Genomic DNA, 21,925 nt, shown 5'->3' on the forward strand with positions numbered 1-21,925 from the left:
TTTTCTAAAGAAAAAGTACTGACTTGACAATCATTTATTGAGTGGTATTATTGTGTGCCAGTGATTGGTGATCCTTAGCCCACAACACCTTCCTTGAGTAGGCCTTAGACTGCTCTGCCTCGCTACCCTGTGAGAGTCAAGCACTACAATGGGGTGTTTGGTTCTCTCTGAGGGCAATTGAGGAACTATTACTTGTGCTGGCCACACAACTAATAGGCACGTTTCCAACACAGCCCAAGAAGGGCATGGCATGAGGAGTTTTTCTGAGGGGGGTGGTGATGGCTCCATGCTGTAGTGGAGGTTGAATTAATCCCTACCACAAAATGCTTGATAAATGTCATGAGCAGAGTTACTGAATCTGTTATACTTAAAGTGAAATCTGCAGAATATGGCTCTAGAGATGACTGGAAATGCCTCACCCTATTTCCAGCTATTGGACCGTTCAACGCCCCTTTTGTTGTTGCCTTAAGCCTTTGCTGCTACGGTTTTCCTTTATTGGAAATATGGCTATTCTGGAGAATTAAATGCCTCTTTTTTTGCAGGTTAATTCTAAGGGTTTGGAGGATTTCTTTAATTTCTAATCCCTTTGTAAATTGATGCCCTTTTTTCTACATACATTTAGATTTCTTAAATATTGTGTTCTCCTCACTGTGAGAAAACAATTTTCCGAGATCCTTAAGTTCTAGACAAGACTGGACTGTATAACAAAATCAGCCCTGTCAAATTGTTCAATCCTTCCGACTCTCCATGAAACTGTAACTAGAATGGGCCATGGTGGCATGGATGGGTCGGCGCAACCACCTCACCCTGAAAGCAGACTCTAGCCTGCAGACTACTGGGGAAATGCTAGGATGCCAGATTAGCCAGTTTAACTCTAGTTGAAGAAACTAACTAGCCTTTCAAAGGTAGCACAGCATGTATTTCTTAATGACCGGGTACTTGTTTTGAACTTGATATTTGCACCACCAGAGCTTCCTTGTCTTTACTTACCCCTGTCAAGGCTTATATCTTGGGTAGTGATGCGAGGCTTGATTCGGACACAAAGGCAAAACTCATGATTGTCCCATCAGAGATATCAGTTAAAAAGATGCAACAATTTAATAAACCACTTCAAATTATAATGCAGTGAAAATAAATGGCCAAGAATAATGTTAGCTTTAAACCTCCAGCCCTAGTCCTTGAATAGGTATTGACGAGAGTAGTTTTAGGGTTCTGGTCTTGTTTTGCAGCTTGTGGACCACCCGGGGAGCGTGTTTCAGCCAGAGTTTTTCAGAGTGTTGTGAGTCTCAGCATCAAACAGCACCCTAATGGTACAGTGGATAGAAGACGCACGAGAAATACCTGCAAACCTCTCTCAAAAATATAAACTACCATAAAGAGTATTTTTGAGAACCCTGGCTAAGTCACATTACGTGCAGTACCGGTTGTATTGCAGTTCAGACATCTCAGTACCTGCTGTATATACTAAAAATATTTTTGCCTTCGCCCAGGTAATAGGGAGTGCGGGGTCACTGTGCGCTGCCCCGGGTAATACTAGGGAACTGAGTAGGAATGTATGTGTATGGGAATGAATGTGGATTAGTGCCTACGCTCGTTGAGGAATACATGCACAGTAATATTAGAAGTAAGAATGTTAAGAGCATTGCTTTCATTCTTTTGATTGCTTGTAAGATTCATGGTAAGTGGTTGGCTTGCCATTGGCCTTCATAAGTCCCTAGTACGTTTTTCTCATTCTGACTTAATGGAATACCTAAAAAACGATGCCCACTTATGAAGGTAAAGAAACTTTTAAGATCCCAAATGTATCCAAACACACCATCATTAGTCTTCCAGGATTTGTGATGTCGATGGTTCTCATTATTCCCTGAAATCCCATCTGCTGATGAGAGAAGATAGGCAGTCTGGGCAACAGTGAACATGAAGAAGCATGAATGGAGACAGGAACATTTTCTCGCACAAAAAGACGACATTCATCTTACCAGAAAGTCCCCTGTGATTACCAGTGCCATCCTCCCGTGCTGCAAACTTAAGCGGTGCTTCCGAGAGACGCTCTTACAAAGGAGATCCACCCCACTGCCAGTGACATTGTTATTCTGCTCCCAGTACTCTTCCAGGATATCGCTAGATGAAATAAGAGGCAATGGCACAAGTAGAACGATGTTAGATCACAAACCTGCACAAAGCATGCCACAAGTTAGCTTCGTAGAGCGTTTTTTCACTGCAAACTTTTAAGTGCCAATATATCAAATCTCTTCATCCTTCCAAGGTCTGCGCTGTGCAAAGTGGCAAGCTATGCAAGGGCGAAAAACCATATCACAAATCTCTTTAATACGCACAATGCCAGTGCTGCATTGTCTTGAAAATCACAATATAAAAGGGAATGTAAATGGTGTAAATAAATGTATCAAAAAGTAATCTACTGCCCTCCTCAGTTTGTAATCATTTGTACAGTTGAAACTTAGATTGAGGTCCCATTTTGCAATACAACGAGGATAAGGATCACGACAACAGGGTGGGTGAGGCTTTTTATTCCACAGGGCATTTCCCCGGTGGGCGGGAGCCCTGGAAGGCGGTTTTGAAAGCACAAGGGCCACTCCTGGAGCCTCTGCCACTTTCCCCAGCCCTGCAAGATTAATTGCTGCAGGCATGGGGAGACTCTAGAGAAAGAGAAAGGGAGGAAGAGTGAAAGGGAAGGTAGAGAGAAAGGAATCAGAGGCAGAAGAGAGAGAGAGGGACAAGAGAGAGAATGGATGGATGGAAAGTGAGGGATACCACAAGGAGTTAAAGGGAGAAGGACTGGTTTGACATTTTTTGAAAGGGCTATTTTTGGTTTTCCAGCCCAGCCCTGCATGACAAGATAATTGAACAAAATGAAGGCCACTGGATGAAATTGGTCTTTGCATTATTTCACATTGACTAACTGTGTAACACTGTGTAACTGTCAGCAAATCAGATAATCCCCCATTAGTCCAGCAACTTAATTATACAATGAAAGTCCTCGTGAGTTTCCGTGGATGTTTTTACCAAGGGCATTCACTCATACCCAGCTTCATAAGAAAAATATGTTTGGAAGAAGCAAAGGCCATACCAGATCTCCTTCTCATCCAGAATCTCCATGTCCTCAGATAGCAGCCGGCATGAGAAGCCAATGTTCACTGCTGTCTCTGCAATAAACAAGTGCCATGTCAGCGGTCATCTGCACAAAAAAGATTACTGTACTCAAGAGGATGCCTAACTACAGGAAACACTGCGCTTGAGTATTTAAGTGTGAGAGCCACTGTTTACAGAGGTTCTGGCAAAGCCAGTGTATGTTTCGCATTTCATTGGTGTTACCCAGCCTTTCGGCATTGTCAGCGTTTTTTTTTGCAGCTGTGTTCCCTTTATCTGCAACAAGAAAACAATTGCTTGCTGAGATGGAGCAGCTTTAGGAGGAGGCTTGGGGAGCAATGGAAGATATTTTTGGACAGAGGAGTGAAAAATAAAATAAAAAAGCAAGGAGGGGAGAACAAACTAACAGACGAGCTAGTGTGAGCACTACAGGGAGCTAAGGGGGCAGAGATTTGAGTGGGTAAGCAGCACATGCGGTTCATAGCAAGAAAACACATGTATCCCCATATAATACTAAAAGAAAAAGGACAAAGTAGTTATCTGAACGCACGAAGTGCATGTATGCAAGGCATTCAATCCATTCAAACAAAAGGATGGCATTGAAGCTATATCTTAGGAAGTCTAGGAAGTCACAAAACAAAAGAGGAAAAAAAGTCATTGAATAAAAATCAAGAAAGTGAGACTAATAAGAAAACCAACCAATTGTAAGCAGTTCACTGACCCACAGCTCACTGTAAGTATCAGCATAGTCCACAATATCTTTTTGACAACAGATAGCTTGAAACGTTCTGCAGGCAACCCGTAAAAAGTAACCTTCAAATCTTTAACAATCTTTATTAGCGCCTAATGGATGCTAGTAAATCATTGGCCATTTGAATTTCCCCTCTAATCAAAATGAAGTGCATTCCACATTTGTGTAGTTGAACCGTTGAGAGACAAGCAGAGAGAGGGTTCTCTGGTCTGATTGTCGAAAGCAACAAAATATTTCAGTCAATAAAATTGTCTGATACATTGAAGGCAAACAAGTTATCATGATATCGGCAGTCCCGATTGTATATCGTCTTCTTTAACAGGAGTGCTCAATCTTTTTTCCCAGGAAGTGTCTGGAAAGCACCGTAGGCTCTGCTGTCTACGATTCGTCTCTACATTCTACCAAACTATACATTCCACCAAACTAATCCCAAGTCTCAGATCTGAAACATGCATGTTTCATTGACCCCATTCTCACCAGCTTACAGAGACCTCTTAAAATTATAACCTAATGACACGTGTGTGTGTGTGTCTATGTGTGTCTGTGTGTGTCTGTATGCACATGCAAGATTTATATCACTTAAAGTTGAGCTGAGGGAGAAGTTAAGGAATGAACTTCTCACATTAACTGTGGACAGGTTATGGTGATCTAGATGAGAATGTAGATGCAATGATCATTCAGTCGCTGACCTCTTCGATGGAGCAATCAACAAGTTAAAATGTTTGTCATTTGTCACTGCCTCACACAGTGGCACACTTTTTAGTGATCTTGGTGATTTTCGTGTGTAGTGTTAACCTGTCTAATGATCTGCTAAGTTACCCTGTACTATGTTAAATTATTTTATGAAACCAATGTCTACCATATAGTTTGATCTCTTGGTCCTGGAAGATTGCAGATAGACACTTTAATAACAAAGGAGTGACTTGATCTTAGTTGGGCTGCAGCATTAAGGAGCCAGGGCGCTGGCAATATAAAACATTTGAACGTTGAAGAACCATAGCCGGTGGAGCTATTCTGACCTTTGCTGAATTTTTTAATAAAATATCAATGCCACCATGTCTGTCAGGTCAGACCCACAAATCAACATCACCGGAAGTGACTTGGGGACAAAGTGACACAGTAAATATTGGTGTTCACCTTTGATGTCCCAGGGCCTAAGAAACTATTTTATTTCAGTTGAATAACAAAGTAATCCCCTTTGTACACTTGATTCTCAAAAGTAAGGAATAATTAGAAGTCAAGGCATCCCTTTCTTTTAAATTCACATTTATAGGAGTTTTAATACTTGTGGTCCAGAAAAAGAGTGCTATATAAACTGCTAAATATTACTAGATATTACGCTGCTTGCTGATTTTGTTTTTTTCCGTAAGACTCTATTTATGAATTTATCAAATATATGATTTTATTTCTATGTAGTGCACGTCCTTCGTTACATAGGCCACCCCTCTTGTGGTGGTTTCTTAGATGCGCTACTTAAGCCACATTCATTTTAAAGCGTAGCTTCCTTTTTCATCCCTCTTTAAGCACTGGGCTAGGGCCTGCTGTAGTCGCCTCAGGCCCTTTATCAGTTACCTGGTAAGTACAAAGTGACATGCCACTGGCACAGCCTATTACCAATTTTGGGAGGCTAGCTGCAAATGAATTTTACTGGATGTGGCTGTGGCAACTGTGATCTATGCATTGGATTATATATAATCAACAGAAAAAAGCAGGTGGAATTCTACTGGCTAGAGAATAATACCTACTGATACCCAAAGAGCGCAATAGACAACAGTGACCACTTGTAAGATTCAATTAGGTTGTAATGGCATTTTCTGCAAAACAGTTCAGAAGTTGTCAAAACCCCATAGGCCAGCAAGATGTGTAGTAGGAACCATTCTTAACTGGTCATCTTTAATTGCTACCCTTATAGTACTCATCCATCACATTCTAAGTTCTTTAGGAGAAGGCAAGAAAATGTTTTCATTACAGGCAAACTCTGAGGATTTAGGTAGCAAAAGGCGGTCCCGCATTTATGAGCACAACTTAGATAGCAAGTCTCCTTTGAATCATTCTGTGTCAAACTCCTCGTTCACAATGAGATCCGGTGAGCAAATCGTCATATGGGGATGAAATGAAAGCATAATTGAGGTAGATAAATTTACAGTTGTTATTCAGGGTGTTAAAGAAAATGTAGTGTGTACTCTGCTCTATGTAAGTAGATATAATTAATGGCATTTTTATGATTGATTACTATTACTAATCTAAGCCAGATATGAACTCAGGGCTGGAGGCTAGTACTTTGTAACTCTCTTAATGTGTTGAACTGTTCAGTATTCGTATTCGGCAGAGGTTGTAGTGCACACCCAGGTACTGCGGCAAGCTTGGCCTGACATTACAACATTCTTACCGAGTTGAAAGCGTAGAAAGCTCTGTACTCGTCTTGCCACCGATATTGGCACCACCTTAAATACATTCGAGATTAAAGCAGCAAAAGCAGCAGCTGCTCTTTAACTGTATCTGCCTATTTACGTTGCTGCAGTGAAAGTTTTTTATGCAAAGCAAAATCATTTGCTTGGAGGAGAAGGCTAAGAGTGGTTAAAAAGAGTAACCTGGTCATAGATAATATTGCACAAGATTTGTCTAAATAGAGGAATGTAAAAACATTTACAGTGGCTCTGATTACGGGCAATGCACTTACAAAGAAATCTGAACAAAATGGAGACTTTCCGTTTGGTAGGTGTAACTCGTTATATTGTTTGAAGAGTGATAAATAACCATGGTTTGCATAATCCATGACAAGGTTGTCCAACATTCATCCAGGAGGGCCCCAGAGCCATTACCTATTTTATGCAGCATTGACTTTGTAAATGGCTCTTATTTAAAAGAACTATTTGTACATTTATGTCATGTGGATATCCTGAAAATCTGGCATCGCAACACACCTTGTGGACTAATGTTGGTCAGCCCTGCTTCAAGCCAATCCTCTGAATTACCAAATACAGACACTAATGCATTTCTCAAAGCCATCAGCCCTACCTTGCTTGTCTCCTGTAAGCACCCACACTTTGATGTTCCCTTTCTTCAGCAGTTGAATGGTCTCAGGCACCCCGTCTTGTAACTTGTCCTCAATTGCTGTAGCACCTAGCAACTTGGAGAAAAAAATGTTATCTATTGTTAAAAAAATATCAGGCAGGGAATTTAAAATACATAACACCTCTTCATTATCTACATCTTTTGGTATTCCGACAAAAGGTTAACTATTTAAAGTCTACCACTTATGTATTCTGAAGATAAACTAACTCTTTCATGTTTACCTCAAATATGAGAAACCAGGTTAATTCTTTAAAACAACTTCTTCTTGAGTATTGATTCAGAAGAAATGCCACCATTACGAATTCTACTTCCTGGTTACTGAGAAGACATGTCAACTCTTTAATGTCAACCTTTTGGGAATTCAGAGGACAAACCAACTCTTTAATGTGTATTATTTAACCTATGTCCAGAGCTGGAGCCTGCAGATTCAGAACTGTAATAATGAGCGATACGTCTGATAAGACACAACAGCACTGACAACAGAACAAAGCAAGTCAATTATCATTTATTACGTTTTGCAAATACAGTTAAAAAACATGCATGGCAGTAATGTTGTGTACAATATTACGTTTGTGTCAAAAAAAGCCAAAAACATGGTGCCTAACATAGTGCATTAAAAATGCAGGTTTGCAAATTGAAGTCATCACAATTTAAATTATGATAATAACCAAACATCCTACATACTTCACAGTCTGCGATTTACTGTTTGCTAATTGTATTTAAGTACATTTCCTGCACTTCCCTTCCCTAGGGCCACATAATAATACAAATCATAGATTAAAATGTTTTCTTTCTTGCACATTTCGTGCTTAATTATAAATGCTGGCAAATTAGTAGCTTGGTATTTTGCTCTCTTTCCTGCTGTTTATCCAATGATACTTCTGTAAGTGGTCTTTGCTATTATAATTGTTGCCTTGTATGGGTGACGTTTGGTACTATTGGTGTTAGGCATATATCCTCCTTTCTTCCCTTTAAGAGGCTATTTACTGAAATGTGGTAATGTGATAATATTTGGTAGCTTCAAATTGTCACCTAATTTTTAAAATAAATGTATTTAACCACCACAGCCCTCCTTTTGACACAAATTAATTCATTTGGAGTCTAAAAGAGCTAATTTAGTCTGGCAGAACAGGATAATCACTCGATAAATTGGGGGTTTGCTCACTTCACCAAACTCATTTTCCCAGCCTCATTTAGAGTAGGGGAATCACTTAGGGCAGTGGCTCCCAACCTGTGGTCTGGGGACCCCTGGGGTCCGCAAAGCCTTCTCAGGTGGTCCACGAAAGCCTAAAAAATTAAAACATATTAACAAATATTGAAAAATTAGGTAATTAGCTTCCAGTAATGACTCAGGCGGAGGTCTCCGGATTCCAATGATGATTCAATGGGGGTCCTTGGGTTCCATTAATGTTAATGTGGCCCAATGAGGCCGAAATCCCCACCCTGTATTTAAAGAGTGGCACAATGCTTGCATTGCGCCACTCTGTAACCCTTTGCACTACTATATGCCTGTGCAAGGCATAATGTATGTAAAGGGTGCGCTCCCCCGTTAGGTGGGCCAAAAAAATGGTGCTAGGAAATCTATGAGATTTTCTTGCACCATTTTGTAAGGCACTTTTAAAGCCTACTCAAGAGTAGGCATTAAAAGGGTGCTTCAATTCTTTAGAATGGGGCCCTATGTACGCTGCAGGAGTATCGCCAATATTTTGGCGCTACTCCTGCAGAGTACATCAATAGTGTCATGAAAAATGACGGTATTGCCCCCTACCCTGCGCCATGGTGCGCCGTATTTTAAATACGGTGCACACATGGTGGAGGTAGGGGGGTGCTAATAGGCGCAGGGAATGTGGCGCTGCACTCGGTGCAGCGCCACTTTCCATAAATCTGCCCCTAAGTTTCCAGAGATTAAGCAAGCCTCAGCTGCGTCTATCCTCAGAAACCCTTGACTGATGGCCTATAAACGGGGTGAGGAGGGGGCATTGGTACACTCATAACAGTGGGAAAGTAGACACAAAGTACAACAGCACTAATTACACTGGAAAGTATTGTAATAGTATTTATATATTACTTACTACCCCTGACGAGGCGTCGAAAGTGTGCTTAATCAATCTTCAATCAATGTTGTTTTACATTTAATTCAACATTTGTATCGAATTTATCGAATCGTATTTTCACAATTCCGTGAGCCTGTCACAACCTCAAACACCCGGGTGCCACCCTCACCTGTAAACTCGAGACCCCCTCATAAGCATTGCAGGGTCTCAGGGTAATTCGGCCTGTGATGAGTGAAGCATGCACCGGGGTGAAAACAGAAGATGGCGGATGCTGCAACATGCAGTGAATTGTGTCATTTTGAACTGTCTATACATTCTGATAGATCCAAGGAAACAAAGAAAAACGATAAAAAATATAAAACTAAAAACCACCTTATGAACGTGTGTGCCACAATAACACAGCTACTCCTACATCAGATGTGTGAATATTGGTGCGCAGTGAGTGACCTCTGTGCTGGAATGAGTGAAAATGGAATAATCACAGGACTTCACAGTAAGTAAATACACCAAAACTAGGCTCTAATAGTTTAGTGTTAAATGTCTGTGTAGTCGCAGTGGGACAAACATAAACATAGTCTAAAAGTATTAACTACAGCAAACATGATCATTCCAAACGATCAATCATGCCCTTTGGCTGAAGTGTATTTAGTAATTTAATACAGTGTCTGAGCCGGCTCTTTTTTCAACAGTTTCCAGAATTTGAAATTGTAGCTGGCTGATATTATGCTTATTTTCTGATTAGTGAGTGCACAGCCACACTTGAATTTCGTTAGCATTTCATATATTGCTCTTATGCTCCATTATGCGAGCTTACATTTTTCTCTTTTATTTTCCAGCATCTAGTAAGCCGCACGGGCACTTGATGGCATGGATGCAAATCTTTCTGCCGCAACTTGAAGAGCGTTTCAGTGGAATTTAGCTTCCTCTATAGGGATGCGTGAACGCGTTCCCCGTGACTACGCTGTTGCAGTGGGCGTAACTCCCACATTTCATGGTGCCGCAGTAACCACCTGTAGGTTTTCTTTCTTTCTTTTCGAAGATTATTTCTTAAAGGTTCTGTGATCACTGGAAGGCGAATAAATGTCCCCGGGTGAACAGGTTCCAAAAGTCTTTTCCATTTTGAGAATGTCCCATGGTCGGTTGCTGTTCTTTTTTCATCCACCAACTGGCCACTGGTTTTGGTGCATCAGAAGGCATGTTCTATTTAGGGAGGGTCTTCAAAGCAGTTTTTTTTAAACTTGGGACCTGCCTGCAAGGCATAGCAGACCTGGGGAGGAAAAATATGTTACCCCCACACAAGTGGAGAAAAACCCTTGTGCATCAGAACTGTATTTTAATTTCAGAAGCAACATTTGGTTGCTTGATCATGATTTAAATTAATACTGATTAGCCATTGTGGCATATATGGCTGGCCGGTTATTAAACTTTTCCAACAGTTCTCAGCCATGTTGGTGTAAGCATTTTTGGCAAAATGTTGCCTACCAGAGCAAAGGAATCTCTAAATTCAGCGTTTAGTTGTGCACCAGGTGGATAGGTGCATGTTACACACAGCACCAGCGGGCTAGCAGGCCATTCACTGAACTATAAATGGCCCGATAAAATGTAGAAAACATATATCAGTTGTTACAACACATGTTGTTTAAAACGCATGCCTTGTTCACAGGGGCGTAGCTTGGTCAGTAAGACTGAGGGGGGTGTGAGCTTCAGATTTTCCGAAAATCACGCTGGCATATAATGTTTATTATATGAGAAGCATCTCATGCGGGGGGCTTAAAGGCCAGTGTAAGAGGAAAGGAAGTGGATTTTGAGTGAGTACTTAGAATACAGTACTTTGTAAAACAACCATGTTTTAAGACATTCAAAACAAAGGCTCCTGTGTTTGTGTTTTAAAAAAAAAATCCCAGATGAAATCTGACATTCACCTTATTATACCTGACTGAAAGCTCCTGTACCCAACTATTTATTAAACAATACATTTAGTATGAGGGTGTAACACCCCTAAGCACCCCCTGAAGCTACAGACCTGCTTGTCCAGGGATTTTAACAACATATTATGCATTGTACTGATCACACAGTGTACTTATACGTGAGCCAGAGTTTCCATAGGAAGGGCTGTTAACTTTAGCTCCATTTGATGAATCTTCCCAAAACCTTAAAAAGAAATTCAGCCCCTACAAGGAAGGTTTCAAGGTAATCCATCAAGTGGAGGCTGAGAAAAAGGAGTGTGTCTCTAAATACCTTTTGAATGGGGAATTTTAGACAATGGTATACAATTACAGCAAATTTGGCAGAAAGTTAGTACTTTACTCATAAAAAGTGCTTTTTATGATTTGGTATACATCTGTTAAGTAGTGTTGAAAAATTAAGGTAAAAATTAGACATATCTTGACAGTTGTTCCCATGAAATCTTGCAGTGCAGCAAATTTTTAAAAATAGAGCGATCTGATTTGTTGTGAGGGCTTTTTTCCTTTCTGCTGTCTTGGTACCACTGGACCCAGCAGTCCATGGTATCAAGGAATCAGATTAGCTTGGTGCAACATGAAGAGAAACGTTGTGGCCACTTTTACAAGACATGGGGGCTTCGTATGGGTGCACTCACCTCAGAGCCTCTATGGCAACCCAAATGGCCCAAAATAAAAAATAAAAATTGGTGCGTCCCCAGGTGGGATCCTTTGAAAGCTCCTGCGGGACTCCTGCAGAACACAGAGAGGCCCCATGTGTGGTTTGAAAAAAACATTTAAAAAAAGGAAATGTGCAGTGGGCGTTCATTGCCTGTTGGCCACTCACAGAGTATTGGCCGCCTATGAGAGGTTGAGGGCACGGCTAACATTTTAAAATCAAACAAAACACTAAAATTCACTGATTATATGTGCCATAAGTATAATTTGCACCACTTTGATACACTGTTAATTACCTCAAATATTACATCAGTGATGACACCTGAAATCTATAGCAGTGCAAGTTACATTTAAGTCAACTAAATATAACTGATGGATTTCAGTGGTGCTTTGGTTTTCAGATATTAATGTTTTTTTAATTAGAAGGCTTACGTATGACTCTACCTCAACCTTTGTTTTTTCCGTGAATTTTAAGGTTTTCTTAATGTAAGTAAAAAATCTTACTACCTTTATTACATATAACTCCACTTTAACCTTTGTTGTTTTCAGTGAATACATATGTGTGTGTGTGTATGTGTGTGTGGGTGAGTGTGTGTTTATAGATAAACGTACATGCTTATCCCTGAACCCTAAAAATTCTTACTTCCTTTACCTCTACCCATACCTTACCACATAAAACCCACTTTTTAAAGTGACGTAAAAGTATGTGTTTTTAAAAAAAATACCAGCTTTGTAAAATCCTGCATTGTAAAACATTTAAGAGGGCTCTCGTACTTACCTCCATTGTAAAGACTTTTGTTGTAACATCCATTGTGGTAAACAGCAAGTGGCAGATTCAAGAGCCCCTAGCGCCTCCTTGCACCACATTAGCATCATTTTTTTTACACTAATATAGGCCAATGAGGCCAAAATCGCAGCAACAAATTTACAAAGTGGAGCAATGCATTTGTAACCCATTGCACTACATTATGCCTGCGCCATGCATATGTATGCAAAGGGGATTTTCCCACATTGGGGGTTGGGCAGAAAATGGTGCAAAGAGATCTAAGAGATTTGTTTGTGTCATTTTTTTCTGCACTTCTAGCGCCTGCTCAGAGCAGGCGTTAAAAGGAGGCACACCATTGTTTACAATGGGCTTTGCAGGATTATCGTCAGAATTTTTTACGCTAATCCTGCAAAGCTCCGAACTAGCATAAAAGATTCTGATGCTAGTTCCCTAACTAACGCCATGGTGGCCGTATCTTAGATACAGCGAACACATGGTGGCGTTAGGGGGGCCCTACGGGGCGCAAGAAAAGTGGCGCTGCACTGTGTGCAGCGCCACTTCCTTAAATCTGCCCCCAAATTATACATGTTGCATACTGTAGAAAACACTGCGTAGGTTTCCAAACTTTGGTGGAATGGATTTCCATACCTGTAAATCCCCCTCAATCTCATCATAGATAGCATCAAGCTGTTCAGCCCGGTTTTGTAATGAGACGCTAGCTTCATGGTGCTTCTGTCTCCATTCATTGTACACAGACTCTTCCACTTCTTTGCAGGCCACACACAAGGTCCGCAGTGTCTCAGTTGCAAACATCTGAAGAATGAAGACAGACATTAATAGCATGGTTATGTCACGTCTTACCCACAAGGGCTGCACTAAATCCTGTAATGCAAGTTTGGACATTTCAGTATGAAACATTGCAAAGAAGAGCAATGTATTTAGTTCTCATATTGGGCAAAACTCATAGATCTTATTACTACACATAAGAAGATGAAGGCCACAGGCATCATAGTCTTACTTGAGAAAAATACATACATTGTTGTGCAGAGTGCTGGACCATTCTCCTTTTGCCACCTTTAGGAATCAACCACAATGTGTACCAAACAACGGAGTCAAGTGCAGTACAATTACCAAGGAGGCAGACAACAAGATCATTGATGAGACAAAGGTCCAGCAGTAGCTAAAAGGTAGAGGAAGTACAGATATGTATGTCCCGTGACAAACTGAAGCAGTACTTGGAAACAAAGCAAACGGGAATTTATTATTCCTGTCTGCTTTGTTTCCAAGTACTCCTTATAGGTAGTAATTGGAAACACAGTAGGTGTGCCATCCTTTGTTCCATACTTGTTTCCCGTCTTGATTTTCAATTTAGAATTGTTTCTTGATTTTGATGTGTTGGTAAACTCCATTTGGTCATATTTAACTACCACAGAGAATAGTTATGCCAGGTGGGGATTTGTAAATTCTTAGATGAGATGTGTTTGTGAAATGGCCTCTAGCAACACCCCAACATTTAGATGACAACATTTCCTAATGTAAGAGAAATGGTGTATGATTTCTCTTAAAATGTACAGTTGTTCTGTTTCCACTCTGCTTAGGTCATTGATGTAGCGATCATGTCTCCCCCCCATGCTAGGTCTCCAGTATAGTGATCTTATTATACCTTGCATGTATCACTGATAAACAGATACTGTCTAACTCTGCTCTGCTTAGGTCACTGACATAGAGTTCCTATTTGACTCTTCTGTTTGAGACATGTATGGAGATTCTCTCATACATCAGTTTGACATATTTCTTCAAGGATCATGGATATATAGAAAAAAGTACATACGTTTCATCTCCTCAAGTCATGGAAAACAGATCATATCGTATTTTACTCTCTTTGGTACACTGGTGTGAATTCCTGTCAGACTGCACTCTTCATTCGTAATGATTGCTCAGATTCTACTGCCCTGTACACTTCTCAGGGTGTTGCTGTGGAGATCCTAGCTATCTCTGTTATGCATGTGGCAGCATAATGCAGGGGGCCTATCTGTCTTCACCCTTTATAGATTATGGATTTAAAGCTCCAATATGACTTCACTCTGCTCAGAGGGTTGCTATGAAGATCCTTTAAAGATAAACAGAATCATTCTCATGGAGAAGTTCTGATTCCAGTTTGCTCATGCCCAATTTGTCAGGTACAGTCTCTGATGAAAATGGCGCAATACCCATTACATATTCCTTATTTTATAAAGTGCTCCACAATATTCAGGTTTTCTTACACATAGAGCAGCAGGATGCAGGGCTGTGTGTGGGCCTTGTGCTTACCCATTCCATTTGCGATTCAGTTTAGACATTTGACCTAGGGTAATAAGACCTGAAGTACTGCACTTGGTATATGTAGACTGACTTACTCATCCTTAAAAGCTCATTGTGGAATGAACAGAATTATTTTGAACACTTGTGAATTTACATAATCCATGAGTCCCTAATTCTAAAAGCCTGGACTTAGCGCACCCTTTAGAAAAATATAGGGCCACATGTAGGTAGCTTTTTGCATGTCGCAAACAGCGAATTTCGCTGTTTGCGAAGTGCAAAAAGCACATCGCGATGCACAAACCCAGTTTTGCGATTCGTTAACCTAGTTACCGAATCGCAAACCGGGTGTGCGACTCGCAATTAGGAAGGGGTGTTCCCTTCCTAATTGCGACTCGCAGTGCAATGTAGGATTGTTTTGTGACCGCGAACGCGGTTGCAAAACAATCACAGTTAGCACCCATTTCCCCGTTGTGAATGTCACTGAAAACATTTTCAATTTTTTTTCAAAAATGTCACGGACCACTGCCTGCCTGTTTCATTTTTTGTTTTTTTAATGTATCTCGTTTTCCTTTAAGGAAAACGGGCTGCATTACAAAAAAAACAACTGCTTTATTGAAAAGCAGTCACAGACATGGTGGTCTGCTGTCTGCAGCAGGCCACCATCCCTGTGAGGGCTGCCATTCTCAAGTGGGTTGCAAATTGCGACCCACCTCATGAATATTCATGAGGTGGGCATTTGCGACCCCCTTGCGAATCGCTAACAGTGTCATGGACACTGTTGTGCATAAGGTTTTGCGACTAAGGTCGCAAAACCAAACATACGCACATGTGGCCCCTAGTGCTTTGTTTGCACTTTGGACACATATGCCTTTTTATGTAATCATATATGTAATATCATTTTTATATATTCAGAAAATATCCCAAAGCACATGCACAAAATATAATTTTTCCAACTTACGACTCACGAATGTTATACTTAATAAGCAATTCTCTTTTCTCACAGTATTTCGGCTTTTTCCTACTTTTCTTTTAAGTTACCTTTATTCAAACTTTTGGCGGCTGAAATTCTCAGAAATTACAGAATAGTTGAATGATCGTAAACATTTACATACATCAAGTGCCTTCTCTGTGATGTCATCATTACCGCAATCAGGGTGAAGACGTTCAAGAATAACGCTGTCTGCCCCCTTGGTATATAGCTTAATCTTCCCTTCAGGTTCTCGTACTGTTGGTGAAAGTAAAATGTAGCTTTTTAGAGGTGTGCAAAATACTAGGGCTTGTACAGTACTTCACTCTTCCATTATATATAATTACTTCATTATAACATTTGCTTCCACATGTTAAAGTTGTGCAGTCAATGTAGATAATTCTTCTGAAGTCATGTTATTTTATATTTCTGATCTGGTACCCAATCCACATATCCATTTGGACCACCCCAACACTGCTCTTAATCTAGGAAATAGCTAAAACTGGACCTCCTTAAAGAAATTTACTTCATGAGGCTGTACCAGTCCACTGAATCGCTCAGACCCCAATCACTAGTTGGCTATATCTTTACCTTTCACCCCGTATATCACAATACTGGCTTTTGGCAAGGTTTGTGCTATACACCTATCACACACATACATATATAATATATATATACATACATACCTGCATGATCAACAACAGTTTCATATGGAGCTGTCTGTAGCCTTCTCAAGAGCATGTGAACTCTGATTCATGCATAGTACTCCATCACAATACCCTTAACATTTCAGTGAATTCACACAGAAATGTAGTGCCTATTGATGAAGCAAATAACCTACAGTTGCCCTGGTGAAGACCGAACATATACCTTATGAGGGTCCCATTGTTGACCAAGCTCTTGAACTGGTTTGAATCCGTGGCAATGCACATCCTTAGTTGTTCTAACATTGTAGCTCTGCTGGCAGCCACAGCTGTATCAACCACACAGATTTCACACTTTAAAAAAATGTGCTATTTCTGTTGCAAGACCAATTAGAAGGATTAGCACATTTTTTATAATATATCATTAATTTACATAAACATTTATCATAAAAATATTCTAATAATGTTAGAAATGGGGTCTCTAGTTGTCAGGCAGTATGCACTCTGTCCAAGCAGGGACCCTCACTCCAGTCAGGGCAAGGGAGATACACACCTAGGATAACCCCTGCTCATTCCCTTGGTAGCTTATCATAAGCAGTCAGGCTTATCTCAGAGGCAATGTGTAAAATATGTGCACCAACACACACAGTAATGCAGTGAAAACACTACAAAATGGACACTACACCAGTTTAGAAAAATAGCCAATATTTATCTAAATCAAACAAGTCCAAAACAACAAAAATCCAAAATACACAAGTCAAGTTCTGAATTTTTTAATTAAAAAGTCTTACTCCATAAAAAAACAATGGCTGCTTTGATGTTACACAAAGTACCTGGTTTGCGTCAAAAATAAAGCCGCATGGGCGAGTGTGCGTTGGAAAACGTCAGCGATGGGTCGATTCCTTACTCGCAACTGAGGCCGCGTGTCGTTTCTACTCCAGTTGGGTAAGCGTTGCATTGTTTTTCTCTCCCACAAGAGAGTGATGCCCCGATTTCCGGATGGACACCTCTGGTCTGGGCAGGTTCATGTCGATTTTGAAGCCCAGCAATGTTGCGTGTGAAATCCAGCACACACAAGGACGAGAATCCACGCTGCGTGGGGTTTGCATTGATTTCCGCAGCCGCAAATAGGTGTTGCGTCCTTTCTCCAGCCGCGATGCAGGTGATGCGTCGATTTCCCAGCCACAATGCAGGTGGTGCTTCAACTTTAGCCGTGATGCAGGTGGCTCATTGTTTTTACAGCCGCGTTGCAAGTGGTTTGTCAAAAATTTCCCAGCACGGCTCCTGTGCATGGATTTGCACCTGGGTTCCACCAGCTTCACCTTTCAAGGGCCCAGGGACTGGATATGGCACACTTGGCAGAGTAGGCGTCTCAGCAGAAAGACAAGGTGCTGGCAGAGGAAGACTTTGATGGTCCTGAGACTTCAAAACAGGAGGAAATTTCAGTCCAAGCCCTGGGAGACACTTCACAAGCAGGAATATACCACAAAGTCCAGTCTTTGTCCTCTTTGAGGCAGAAGCAGCAACTGCAGGCCAACCCAGCAAAGTACAGGCAAAGGGGCAGTATTCCTCCTCCAGCTCTTCAGCTCTTCTCCTGGGGTTTTGGTCCACTACTTATACCCATTTCTGCCTTCGAAGTGGGCAAACATCAAAGGAAAGTCTTTGTTGTTCACAATGTCCTGCTTTGCCCAGGCTTGGCTGCAGACACACACCAGGGGGTTGGAGACTGCTTTGTGTGAGGACAGGCACTACCCATTCAGGTGTGTCATCTCCTACCTTCACTCTAGCCCAGATGACCCATCAGGATATGCAGGCTACACCTCAGCTCCCTTTGTGTCACTGTCACTGTCTAAAGGGAATTCACAAACATCCCAACTGTCAGTCTGACCCAGACAGGGAATACACAAGCAGGCAGAGTCACAGAATGGTTTAAGCGAGAAAATGCCCACTGTCTAAAAAAGGCATTTTCAAACAGACAAACTAAAAACCAACTTTACAAAAAGATGTATTCTTAAATTGTGAGTTCAGAGACCCCAACTCCACATCTCTATCTGCTCCCAAAGGGAAACTGCCCTTAAAAATATTTAAAGGCAGCCTCCATGATAACCAGTGAGAGAGATAGGCCTTGCAACAGTTAAAAACAAATTCGGCAGTATTTCACTGTTAGGACATGTAAAACACACCAGTAAATGTCCTGCCTTAAACGTACACTGCACCCTGTCTACCTAGGGCCTACCTGAGGGGTGCCTTACATGTACCAAAAGGGAAGGTTTGGCCCTGGCAAGTGGGAACACTTGCCAGGTCGATTTGGCAGTTTAAAACTGCACACACAGACACTGCAGTGGCAGGTCTGAGCCATGTGTACAGGGCTACTCATATGAGTGGCACAATCAGTGCTGCAGGCCAACTAGCAGCATTTGATTTACAGACCCTGGGCACTTTTAGTGCACTTTGCTTGGGACCTACTTGTAAACCAGATATGCCAATCATGGAAAAGCCAATCACCAATACAATTTACACAGAGAGCATATGCACTTTAGCACTGGTTAGCAGTGGTAAAGTGCCCAGAGTCCTAAAGCCAACAAAAACTGGTCAGAAAAAAATAGGAGGAAGGAGGCAACACGTTTGGGGATGACCCTGCAAAAAGGGCCCTGTCCAACAAATACTTTTTTCGAGTCCACTAAACTTTTAAATTTGTACTTATACTTTACCATAGTAAGACAGATCTTTGCATGGTAAAGTAAGGGGAACATTAATAAATGTTTTTAAACAAAAAAAAATAAATAGTTTTATGACAAATAACAGTGTACCTTTATTTTAAGTGTTTAGTTTAAATACAGAACTACAGCCAAAATGCTACAGCACTATTAACTTAATTTTGAATTAAGCATTCAATTAATGTACATAAAATAAATTAAATTAACATTATTTTTCTGAAGTTTAGTGTAAATGATACATTCACACAAAGTAAAATTGATTGATAGAATTAATTAAAAGTAATTATATTTTAACGCAAATTGTTCTTACATTAATTTCTAAATGCAAAAAGTTACTAAAATATTGTATAATTGAATTAAAGTTAATCTGTAATATTTTCATATTTTTTTTAGCATTCATTTATATTTATTTATATTTTTACATCTTTCAAATGATTTAATTTTATTTAACATTATTTCCCGTGAGGTTTTATTTTAGATTCCTAACTCCATTATGACCTGCTTTGGGCCAGGAGTACACTTCGGCTCCACCAGCCTGCCTCCGTGACCCTGCCATTTTTGCTGCATAAGAAGTTCGAGGCCCTCCACCACCCGCAGGCACCCGCCTGCGCCTCATCCCTGGTGTCTAGTGATAGGTGTGTCTAGTATACCATGTATTTCGTTCCATAGCTCGTATTTAGTTTCTTGTATTTGGTTTTTCGTTTTTCATACTGTTTTTACCCTAAACTGTGCCTGCGCCTCATCCCTGGTGCCTAGGGGTAGGTGTGTCTAGTATACCGTGTAATTCGTTCCGTAGCTCGTATTTCGTTTCTTGTATTTGGTTTTTCGTTTTTCATACTGTTTTTACCCTACACTCTGCCCATTTTGTGCTCCGCTTTGTATTTGTGCTTTAATTGTGCCTGTTTTCTTTTCCGGCTCTCGCCGGTTCCTCTAAACCCAGCCGCTGTGTCCCCTGTGGCCCCACCCCCCCTTGCGCCCCCATTGGACACCCCCTCCTGCCTCCCAGCTGCTCCTCCCTCCCACCTCCCTTTCTTAATGGCAGACGCTGAGCGGCGCCTTGTGTGACCCCCTGACCTGCTTGGGCCAGGAGTACACTTCGATTCCACCAGCCTGCCTCCGTGCCCCTGACCCCACCGTTTTTGCTGCATAAGAAGTTTGAGGCCCTCCACCACCCGCAGGCACCTGCCTGCGCCTCATTCCTTGTGTCTAGTGGTAGACATGTCTAGAATACTGTGTATTTCGTTCCATAGCTTGTATTTCGTTTCTTGTATTTGGTTTTTCGTTTTTCATACTGTTTTTACCCTAAACTGTGCCCATTTTGTGCTCTGCTTTGTATTTGCGCTTTAATTGTGCCCGTTTTCTTTTCCGGCTCTTGCCGGTTCCTCTAAACCCAGCCGCTGCATCCCCTGCCGCCCGCCCCCCTCACGCCCCCATTGGACCCTCCCTCCCGCCTCCCAGCTGCTCCTCCCTCCCACCTCCCCTTCTTAATGGCGGCTGCGCCTCTGGTGCGCCAGAGGCGCGCCAGAGACAAGACCGTCTGCGCCTGGACCGCGCCGAGCGCCCGCCCCCCTGCTCCACGATTCTCTGACCCCCCCCCCAAAGCGCCACTACTCCTCCAAAAAGCTAATTGCTCTCAACCCAGGCCAGCACCCCGCCTGTGCCCAGGCCAATCCCAAACACACACACGGACCTTTCACATGCCATTTTTCCTGCACTCACACCAATGCCAGCAACACCAACAAGCACTGCAACAACACCAAACCCCGCAATCACCTCAACTGCATCCTCCTTAACACCCGCTCCGTCCACAAGCACGCTATTGAGCTTTGGGACCTGCTCACCACAAACTCTCCTGACATCGCCTTCCTCACTGAAACATGGATGAACTCCTCATCAGAACAAAACATCGCCATAGCCATCCCGGAAGGTTACAAAATCACCTGTAGAGACCGCACTAACAAACCAGGAGGAGGTATGGCCATAATACACAAAAACTCCATCAAAATTTCCACCAACACCAACAACACCTTAGACAACGCAGAACACCTACACTTTCAAGCACACACCAACGCCAACAACACCCTTAGAGGAACCCTCATCTACAGACCACCAGGACCCCGCCTCCCATTCTGTGACACCATCGCCGATACCATCAGCTCCCACGCCCTCACCTCCACAGACTACATACTACTTGGTGACCTCAAATTTCACCTGGAAAGCACCCACGACTGCAACTCCACTTCCCTGCTGGACACCCTCATGAACCTCGGCCTCAAGCAACTGGTCACCTCACCCACCCACTCAATGGGACACACACTAGACGCTATCTTCACCTCCAGCAGCCACATCATCTTCACTCACACCACCGAACTACACTGTACTGACCACCACTGCATCCACTTCTCCTTCATGAAACCCACCACCCACCACCAACAACACTACACCCTACCACAAGTGGAACAAGATCTCCGAAGAACGCCTGATCTCCAACCTCGCACAATGTCCACCTCCCATCTCCAACGACCCCAACACCGCCGCCCTCAACCTCACACGATGGCTAGAAACTTGCGCAGACTCCCTCGCCCCTTTGAAAACAAACAACAACACCCACACCATCAAGACCGCCCCCTGGTTCACCACAGAACTTCAGTCTTCCAAACAAGAATGCCGAAAAATTGAGAAAGCCTGGTGCCAAGAACCCTCAATGAGCAACTTCTCTGCCCTCAAAACAGCCATGCGCAAAACACCACTAACTCATCCGGCCCACCAAACGGTCCTTCTACAAAGAACGCATAGACAACAACACACACAACAGCAAGGAACTCTTTGCCATTATCAAAGAACTCACCAAACCCAAATCCTGCACCATTGACCCTCCACACTCCCAAGACCTCTGCAACTCCCTCTCCAACTACTTCCACCGC

The 21,925-nt window shown here is 42.0% G+C and overlaps 1 protein-coding gene across 1 annotated transcript in view; it reads right to left on the reverse strand.

Moving 5' to 3' along the window:
* Nucleotides 1–21,925, reverse strand: part of ATP8B3 (ATPase phospholipid transporting 8B3) — a 481,840-nt gene that overhangs the window by 118,445 nt on the left and 341,470 nt on the right. The window contains exons 17-21 of the mRNA XM_069217044.1: nucleotides 15,786–15,898; nucleotides 13,021–13,185; nucleotides 6,878–6,989; nucleotides 3,089–3,164; nucleotides 1,980–2,121 (exon numbers count right to left, since the gene is read on the reverse strand). Of these exons, the coding sequence (XP_069073145.1) occupies nucleotides 1,980–2,121; nucleotides 3,089–3,164; nucleotides 6,878–6,989; nucleotides 13,021–13,185; nucleotides 15,786–15,898 (608 nt within the window). The remainder of the gene's footprint in view (nucleotides 1–1,979; nucleotides 2,122–3,088; nucleotides 3,165–6,877; nucleotides 6,990–13,020; nucleotides 13,186–15,785; nucleotides 15,899–21,925) is intronic.

The sequence above is a fragment of the Pleurodeles waltl genome, chromosome 12, assembly GCF_031143425.1.
Source record: "Pleurodeles waltl isolate 20211129_DDA chromosome 12, aPleWal1.hap1.20221129, whole genome shotgun sequence".
NCBI lineage: Eukaryota > Metazoa > Chordata > Amphibia > Caudata > Salamandridae > Pleurodeles > Pleurodeles waltl.